General features: G+C 44.6%; 2 protein-coding genes across 3 annotated transcripts in view; both read right to left on the reverse strand.

The window, feature by feature from the left end:
• Positions 1-2333: 2333 nt before the first annotated feature.
• Positions 2334-5839, reverse strand: LOC311350299 (ras-related protein Rab-7L1-like). The gene is made up of 5 exons (XM_084470296.1): positions 5516-5839; positions 5226-5297; positions 4920-5101; positions 3367-3488; positions 2334-3032 (listed from the first exon to the last, which is right to left on the reverse strand). The coding sequence occupies exons 1-5, from the start codon at positions 5631-5633 to the stop codon at positions 2924-2926; spliced, it is 603 nt and encodes a 200-aa protein (XP_084326422.1). The 5' UTR covers positions 5634-5839; the 3' UTR covers positions 2334-2923.
• Positions 5840-8087: 2248 nt separating this feature from the next.
• Positions 8088-10000, reverse strand: part of LOC311350852 (atlastin-2-like) — a 22401-nt gene continuing 20488 nt past the window's right edge. For both annotated transcript variants that reach the window (XM_084470942.1, XM_084470940.1), the window contains exon 14: positions 8088-10000. This exon is cut by the window's right edge and continues 249 nt beyond it. The gene's annotated coding sequence lies outside the window, so the exon portion shown is untranslated.

A 10000-nucleotide genomic window follows, 5' to 3' on the forward strand; every position in this document is an offset into this window, starting at 1 on the left:
TATTCGCAATACAACAGATCAGTGGGTTCCACCTGGTAAGGGTCATGGTCTCTCGTATTCTCTCGGTCGTCGGTGGGTTCTCTGTCAGGGATCGACTCCTGATTCTCTCCGTCTTCGTCGGTGGGTTCTCTGTCAGGGACGGACCTCTGGTTCTCTTCTACGTCGGTGGGTTCTCTGTCAGGGACGGACCTCTGGTTCTCTTCTACGTCGGTGGGTTGTCGGTCAGGGATGGACCTCTGATACACCTCGTCGTTGGAGGGTTCTCTGCCGGGTTCCGGCCTCTTTAGAGAGTCTCGTAGTTTGTTTATCAGGTGTAGCCCAAAAAGCGACATAACGCCAACCGAAGTAGGCCTATAGTCTATGCGCACATTATTCGAGGTCGACGACAAAACAGTTTGCAGCAGAAAGTACACAGATTTCTTAAACGGCCAAACGGTTAACCAACTGCACGAATTGCAAGTTGCATTGTTTTAAAAGCAAGACGTGAGCTTTAAAACCCGATCAGTGCATATAGCCTCCCCGTACCTGATTGAGAATTAGCCCGAGGTTTTACTTTCGATTTTTGTCTAGCAGGAAGTCACAGCGATAATAATAATTTCGGCATAATGACACAAACACACACACGCGCACACACACACACACACACACACACACACACACACACACACACACACACACACACACACACACACACACACACACACACACACACACACACACACACACACACACACACACGCACCAAAATGGTAGAGGTCGTCACCTGTTGACATCAAGATCGTGTTGGAAAATGTCAAAAGCTAATTAGTAGGCCTATATTTAAGTAATTTACATCTTGTTCAAAAGGTCTTCTCCACTTAGCTAACTGTAGTGTAAGAAACACCTCCAAATGTGTCATTGGCACCACATGTCCGCAGGAATGAACAATGTTTCCCAGCGGTGATGCCAAAGAGGAGTTAAGTATACAATAATATATAAAAGATAACCGTAAGTTCCACATTAGACAAGAAGCTGTAATTTCGATATTAAGGATCCATGTGCGACACAAACTGAATTAAAGACTAACATTTATAACACTATAACAACAACATTTCAAAAATCAGTTCCTGATAAAATATACACCATTTATAATAACATAAACATCTCTCATCAGGTGTCTGGTGGTAGACACTGACGATAAAGTTAGCTTAAGAGATTAACCAGAATGACAACATTTGGGTTTCAGACACAGAAATTGATGTTTGTGTTCACACATCCCTGCCCCACACCGCTGCCTGTTGGCCGATGACCCCCCCTACGGTGGTGGTCAGCTCAGGTCTCCTGTCTGTTGACGATGGCTCCACTACGGTGGTGGTCAGCTCAGGTCTCCTGTCTGTTGACGATGGCTCCACTACGGTGGTGGTCAGCTCAGGTCTCCTGTCTGTTCAGTTGTTCCAACCTGTCCTGACTCTTTTAATTTGAACCTTCAATTTGAGTATGCTATTTTGGGTCAACATGTGCCACAATATGTTAACATAAAAATAGTAATTTACCATTAATGTAAGTTGTCTTATTTTCAACATTAACTTGTGTTGGGCTAAGACCTCGCAATGTTTAATCATTTATTAGGTGTTTGATAGAACCATGATGTCACGTGACCTGAAAAGACACATCAATACATCAATGTCCTGTAACAAGTCGACTAACTGAAGAAAATATACAAATAAACTTGGTTCTTGAATAGCGTTCCCCATATATTGTTCCCTATACAAATGGTTCTGTCTCCCTTAGGTGAACTTAAATGATGTTGGAAACATCATTTAAGTTTAAGTCAGTACATAGAAAACAAGGAAAAAATACAATAACAATCGCAATAAAAGAGTGTGAGCCGTATTACGATACAATTGTAGAAACGATAAGAGCACTAGACCATAGAATGCAAGTTTAGTCTTCAATGAATCACTGATATTGAAGAATTATTCACAGAGGACCAGCCCAAAATAAACAAAGAGCAAGAGGTGAGGTAAAAAAAAAAAAAAAAGCAAAAAAAAATGCAATGGTTGAAAGTGTTTTGTAACTCTTGTCAAGCCAAGTAATAAAAGGTGTGCACTGATCATTCAAGCATTCAAACAAATAAAACAGCCCTAACCCTAACCCTAAAACAGAACTATGTGTAGAGCTCAGTCATGTGTGATCAACAGGTTCCAGTGTAACAGGAGGACTGAATGTTTGACACTAGTGAGGCCCACGGGACAGCACTAGAGAAACCAGTCTCCACTGTTCACCCCTAATCCACCCACTCATTTTCACCAATGAACATCAATTGTGGAAACTATATTTTCTAAATTCCATTTATTGTATTCACTGACAGCGACTGACCTGCAGTTTGATACCTGAAATCGATTATATGCTCTTTAAGCGTTTGCTCTTCCCTTTACAGATACTCTTATCTGGTTATAGGAATAAAAGACTGGATATATCAGACATTTTCCCTTTTAATACTTACAACATTCATGTGCTCAATAAAGAAATACAGTTTATACAAATACATTTCATCTGGTCTTTCTTTTTTAATCCTGAAGATCATTTGGTGCTATTTTATCATGTTTTTATACAATGATGTATAACATTAATATACAATAATATATAAAATATTAGATAACCGTAAGTTCCACATTAGACAAAGAAGCGTGCGCACACACACACACACACACACACACACACACACACACACACACACACACACACACACACACACACACACACACACACACACACACACACACACACAGCAGCAGCAGTACGGTCATTCCAGTATGATGGCTGGTCTGTTATCCCGGTCAGGCCTTAGTGCGTTGGACGCCCCGCTCAAGAGCCCCCACAGAGTGCAGTACTAGAGGTAGTCAGGTTGTTGGTGACAGCAGGGGGGGGGGGGGGGGGGCCTTCAGCAGCACCCGGTGTTGGGGTCCAGCTGGGGGGGGTCCAGCAGGTGATTGACATCACCGGTCTGCTGTAGGTCGCACTCCACGGACAGAATCTCCTCCACCAGCCTCCTGCATCACAAGACCGCTCGGTGAGAGGATGTGTGGCTGAAGGCCGTTTCGGTGGAGCCTTCCCCTGCTTCCTCTTAAAGTGTTCTGCATTCAGTGTTCAGTCTAAACACTAACACATTTTGAAGGCCGATTTGAAGCGGGGGGGCGGGGGGGCGGGAGTCCAGCATCTGCCGCTCCAGTTCCTCTGAACAGTAATTCAGTGCTGGCTGATTTAGTAAACATCTTATTCCATCCTATGAAATGAATCACGTCAACCTAATACACTGTACGCTGCGCATTTTTCAATAGATCGTTTATATCCACTTGAGAGTGTGGGCTGTATCGGATGTGTCACCTGACAGCCTCTGAGATGTTCTTGTTGTCCTTCACAGACGTCTCCATCCACGCCACAAATCCGTTCTCCTTACTGAACCTACCGATGGCCTCGGTCGACACCACTCTTGAGGGTAGATCGCACTGGAGGGACGGGGAGAGGGAGAGAGTGAGAGATGCAACGGGCATGGGCGTCCGTTTGGTTTGAAATGTGCTGGGGACCGAGACAAAGTGCATTGTCAGAAGTGCTGGGTACAATGAGGATGCAATATTTTTGTTCTCTTTAATGCATGTAATGAAAGGTTCTGAAAGACGGCATACCCATGTAGCTTACTAATGAATAAAAGGTATACAAAAAACTGATGTCTGACACGTTTTATGAAGAAAATGTTTCCAAAAAGCATTGGACATGGCTATGACCCACTATGTTGTGCTCCATGTACCCAATGTTAACAACGTGACATGACATGACTAAACTACCAACACAAACAAAGAGGAGCTAGGAAAGCAAATTAACTATGTGTTTAAGTTGTGAAGGGGCAAACGTGTGGCTACACACAGCACTACAGATGTCGAAAAAGATTGAAAAAGCAAAAAATATTTGTTGCAAAGCTGAACGCTGTATCACATCATGAGCTGGCTGTTCTCAATTCACAACACGCATCCATCCAATCTACATCAGGCATTCTGACCAAAACTCATGCACTCCCCACCACAATTATTCCACTAATTACTCCACTATTGTCATCTCCACTATACCCAACACTGTACAAACGCAAACCGTGGATAAGTCAGGCTACTTGGTGGGCCAACGGGTGTAATAAATCTGAGATATGTGAGGAATGGTAGAGGCAGCGATGGATGGGGGCAGGGGGGCCGGGGGGGGGTAATACAACCAGTACAGTTAACATGAGGATGAGACCGAAGAGAGAATGACAAACAGACGTGCTGGTTATATTTAAAAAAATGACGTTGTCATGCAGGTCATTGAAGATTTTCATTCAACTTCTTCCGAAGACCGTCAAAGAGACCGCAGTCTGTCCACACCACCTGGTCACAGCCTGACTGAAGGGCCCTGCGCGTTAATGTTTAAACCATGACCGGGTTATCATGTGCCTGCGAGGCCCAAAGCGCTACGACTACGGTATTCATTCAAAATAACTCCAACTACTCTACGGCTGAATTTGCAAACTGGATTGTCCCAAGCAAATCATTATGCCAATCGATGAATTGACACGCTGCAGGGATTGGCTGGACGACATCAGAACACCGTCAGCAGAGGCCTCTACAGGTGACTATGGTCCTCATTTATATAAAGCGCTTTTATCTAAAGCGCTTCACAGTGTTGACTGACATTCACCCGTTCACGCACGCATTCACACACCGACGGCGGCGGAGTCGACCACGCAGGGCGACAGCCAGCGGGTCAGGGAGCAGTCAGGGTGAGGGCGTCTCGCTCAGGGGACACCACGACACTCCGCTAGGAGGAGGAGCCGGGGATCGAACCAGCGACCTTGCGGTTACCAGCCGACCCCGCTCTACCTCCTGCCCACCCCAGGTGTACCGCCCGGCTACCTTATTGGCCAGCAGGATGCAGGGGATGGGGCCCCCGTCGGGCAGCGTGGCCTTGCTGTCCAGGTCACGCTTCCACAACCTGCAGCTCTGGAAGCTGTCCGGGTTGGTGACGTCGAACATGACGACGCAGCCGGACGCGCCTTTATAGTAGATCCTGGTCATGGAGATGAAGCGCTCCTGGCCTGACACACACACACACACACACACACACACACACACACACACACACACACACACACACACAATGAAACCATTTACTCTGTGTGGTGATGTTGACCCTTATGTAACTCAAACTACTCTTTCTACCTGCAATGTCCCAGAGCTGCAGTCTGACTTTCTCTGTGTCTGTCCACGGTAGCAGCTTCATAGAAAAATCCACTAGCGATAGGGAGGGAGGGAGAGAGAGAGAGAGAGGGGGAGGGAGAGAGAGGGGGGGGGGGGGGGGAAGGGAGAGATCGGGAGGGAGAGAGATGGGGAGGGAGAGAGAGAGGTAGAAACCAACCAGAGTTTACTGTGAGACATTGATGGATTGTTGTCAAATTACCTAAGTAACCAAAACATTATTATGAACTATAAGTGTTAAAAACAGACCTTACCTCCCATGGTCATCTTGTAGTCTTTGTTGAACTGCCCGTTGACATAGCGATGGACAAAGGACGACTTCCCCACATTCCCATCACCGACAACCAGAACTTTCAACAGGTACTCGGTCATGGCTCTCCTCAGAGTAGACGCATTGGCAGCTCAGCCACACCGGGGGGAAGGGGAATCGATCCGGGCTGGCAGCGACCCAAACTCGCCTGTTGGGATCGAAACGCGAGGTCGCTTCTCCTCGTTGAAGGCGGTCGACTTTCTCCTCACCGCTCTTCACATGTCATAAACTTCGCGGTGCAGTCCAGATCTGTGTATCGCTCTCGAAGGAGTTCCGCTTCGCATTCAGAGGCGTGTCGTTGCGTAACCGTGGAGTGCCCGTGACGTCACGTCGTGTATCGTTTGTCGTGTTTGCGTTTATTTGGGAATATTTGGGATTTCGTAATGGGTTCTGTGCAGCACAAGCATAAAAATATGACCACATGTTCGACAGGTATGGTTGTTTGGTTTGATCCCATTGAAATGACACCTGGTTAAAACAACACGATTGATCAACACAGTAGGCCTAGGTGATTGAATAGGTTCATTTTAGAGGTTACAGTTATAGCTATAGAGGGGGAAAGAGTCGATATGTTTGTTTTAATAGGTTCCACGTTGTCAACTATAAACTCCGCTTCACTGTATGTGTTTCCACCTGAAACTTCCTCATACATTGAAACCGTTGAACGGTCATTTCTGTTTCCCTCTGCTTCTCACTGTGAAAAAAGCATTAAGTTGAACCACACTCTTATCAACTTACAATTCCAGTGTTGTATTAGTTTAATTAGTGGTATCAGTCATGCATTAATTTACTCTAACTCAATTTCCCCCAAGGGTTCTTTTATTTTCCTTTTCTTAAATATAAATGCTAGTCCTTGACATTGTTGTGATCATTCTCCCTGAATCCTAACCCTCCCTAATAAAACTATTATAACTTTTTAAACTATTTGTTCTCTTCACTGTAGCGCTTAAGCCCCGCCCTCGAGCTGCCCCCAACCGGAATTTATTTCGCCAAAAAATACGGCTGAAGAATTTTCGCCACGAATTACACATATGTTGCAGGCCAATTTGAAAGATAATTATTTTTGCAATTCACGAAGAGGACGTTTCTCATAAATCAGTAAAGTAACATTTAGTTTGAGTTGACTAATTGGCCTCGGCTCTCTGTAGAAATTACAATGGCGTCGTAGGCTAATGTAGAGAACTTGTGTATTTTTCAACCTTAACCCTATTTTCTTATAATTTTGCGTCTAATGGACTAATGTGGACTACAGAAAGCACTGCTTAGCGTTGTCCGAAGCATTTGGGTGAAGATTCTAGGTGAATTTCCTGTAACAACGAGATTTCGGAGCGAGATTTCCTTGAGCGAGACTACGTGTATTCATTCAACAGCACATTTTGCGGGAGTGAGCGCAGATAAACAGTCAGCTAAACTCAAACCATGTGCGGCTTACTCCTTTAATACTTCAAACAAATCCAGTGATTCACATGACTCGTATGGACATAAGTACAAACTAAGACAATTTAAACAATCAGGTATAACGCTTAATTATACAGCTAATTAATAAATAAAATCCACATAATGCAACATATTGATATAAAATAGCCTACATTATACAAGGTTCCTGATACTTATTTTTCACACAAACTGTGTGCTAATATAAACTAGTAATTATTGATTAATACCAATCAGTAGAAAACGATTGAAAAAATAAATAAACGTATAGGTTCCAAGTCCCTGTCTGAACCACAACGCCACACCATTGACATGTCGGTCACTCAGCAGTTATAAACGACTGAACAATTCTGGTCCTTAGAAAGCATTAAGACTTTTGTATAAAACGAATAACATCATTTTGAGATGTATGTGAGCATTGGTAGTGCTGCATATCCAGCCTTTAAATGTAATCACCTTAACTGAATTCATCATGAACAACCATAATTTGCGAACTATTTAAAAATCAATTTATGCTTTATAAATGATCCTGTAAAATCATAAGTTGTTGGTTTTGCATACATTATCTCAACCCATTAACACATCTTACTAATTTAATTTCTAACACATTGCTTAGGAGTACGAGTATTAATGTCAGAGCAATGCGCCATACACTATTTGCAACTACATTAATGCTTTAAACTTGCAGTTATTCAAACATGCTCTCCATATGAGATCAGCTAAGGATTTAAACCTTATGCAATATATGATAGCTTACACTAAACCTAGGCCTAGTGAAAGCAGAAACGTATTCCTGTGTGTGAGCACTTCTCAGCGAAGGATCTCATCCACCTTTTAAATTATAAGTTCACTCTTTGTTAAATACTTGAGACCACCATGTTGTATGGCACAACATAGTGTACTGTTTCTGGCTCATCATACAACAAATATGTACAATTTCCAGGCAAGAATTCCCCAAAACACTCCTAGATGAATGTGATATAAGCAACAATGGTCTATGGAGAATTGAGCAAAACAACATTCATCTTAAAATCTATTTTACAACCTGCAGCTGATAAAGACAAGGCAGACAAAATTGTATCTATAATTAAGGTAAACACACTGATTTTATTGAAAAATAAATTACATGAAATGTATTTGAAGGCAGTTATGAAGATAACCGATCATCACATTAAACAAAAGGCGCTTCCAACAAATATTAAAACTATTCTCTGGCCATGTTCTAAACTGCTGAAAATTGATCAAATCAAAATGGCCCAGTTTTAGCTGATGAAACTCAAATGACAAATGAAATTACTCTTAAAATGTATACATTTTATTTAAATATTTGATCTCACGTACACGCCCTACTTGTACTAAGTGCACATAAAACCTACAAGACCGGTTGTGGATGGAATCTTTGAACAGAGCACAGACGGCTGTGACGGCTCGGACCCCAGTGAGTCTCTCCTCCCTCCTGATCACAGCCGACGTCACCAACAGGGCGTCAGCGTCACAACAAAAGGGATAAGACAGTGTCGAGCAAGAACTACACTTTGAAAGAGAAGTCTTGAAAAAAAACAAAACAATGAAATGAAAACCAGAGCTCTTGATTTTCCAGCGGTTCAGAGCTCATCCACAGTCTGGGTTTTCAGGAAGATGCTCAGAATGATGACGTCAAAAACGCTGTTGACACAACTCAGCGGAAACGCCCGCAACCTAGAGGCTAAAGGCAGAGACTCTCTAGAGAGAGAGAGAACGGTGAGAAGCAGCAAAGTCCCCACGCGGCCAGCGGTCTACAGGTAAACCTTGCCACGCCGTGGGATGTTGAGGCTTTGGTGAGAGACGGTGAGACATTGATAAAGGATGTGTGATGCCATTTTCTTTCTGGCTACTACAGTGGGCACATCCCGGGCCCTTAACACCATGCAGAGGGCAAAACAATGGCAGGAAGCACACTAAATACCAAGCTCAAATAAACTCACGTCTCCTGCTATAAGCCGCTCGGGAGAGCCTGACTGCTTGGTACAGGCCCCGTTCCGGTCTACCACCACTAAGACACAACCCCTCATCCATGGGGAGGGACTCATATCGGGTACAGTTGCAGAGGGAAGCCGAGCCTAGCCCAAATATGGAGTTAACCATCATGTCTTGCCATAGTGTCTAAAAGCTGAATTGTGAAAAAACATGATTGCCTTTTTCCTGTAGCATGTCTGAGAAAAGTAATAGTATATTTGCACACAGCCTCTCAGTTCAGATAGGGCTCGATTGTTTAATCAAACAAAATTAAAATTAGATCCAACTTCTGTAAAGAGGCTTAGGGTTGTAGCTACAATTTACTGTAGGGAAATAATTATACCATGATATAATCTAAATATTAGATCAAATAACCATACCGAACAGGCTCAAATCAAAGTAAATGTCCAGCTCTGGATGTCGTCTGCGTTAACTGACGGAAGACGACTGCCGAGACTGCGATCGATCAGCGTAAAAATAGGAACAGTCTCGAGGTCTGCATCACGGACATCACACAGCTATCCCTGAATTACCGCCGAGCCCTGGCGCCCGCCGTGGGCCCCCCCGTGGGCCGCACGTCAGAGACGGGGGGCGCACACACACGGTGCACAGCTGCTACGCGGCGCCTCTGCCCGCGGCGGGCGGGGGGGGGTTCCAGTGTTAACCTGTGGCTGTGGAGCCGTTCGCGTGGCACGTCGGAGAAGACCACCACGTTCTTTATACTCCTGTTTTGGTTCGAGGCGACCCGTGCGCTCGGCGTTGCTCCTAGCCTGCGGTCGGCATGCCAATTACACCCCCCCCCCCCCCCCCCGCCCCCCCCACACACACACACACGACCACCAGGGGGCAGCAGAGCGCAGCCAGCGGGGAAGCCCTTTTCAAAGGGTCCTTTTTCTTACAGTATAGGGACGCTGCATACGGGAGGGAGTGGCATGCAGCAAAGCACGATGGGGGGAAAGGCGGATCATACTTTGGTTGTGAACAGTTCAACAGTCCTAGG

The sequence above is a fragment of the Micromesistius poutassou genome (genome assembly GCF_964030765.1).
Source record: "Micromesistius poutassou genome assembly, chromosome: 7".
Taxonomy (NCBI): Eukaryota; Metazoa; Chordata; class Actinopteri; order Gadiformes; family Gadidae; genus Micromesistius; species Micromesistius poutassou.

Excerpts from the sequence above, each read along its gene's own strand:
- LOC311350299 (XM_084470296.1), bottom strand. The coding sequence starts at position 5,633 with ATGACCGAGTACCTGTTGAAAGTTCTGGTTGTCGGTGATGGGAATGTG. Across the intron at positions 5,102-5,225 it reads GCAGCTCTGGGACATTGCAG|GCCAGGAGCGCTTCATCTCC; the intron begins GTAGAAAGAGTA and ends TGTGTGTGTCAG. Across the intron at positions 3,489-4,919 it reads GCATCCTGCTGGCCAATAAG|TGCGATCTACCCTCAAGAGT; the intron begins GTAGCCGGGCGG and ends CCGTCCCTCCAG.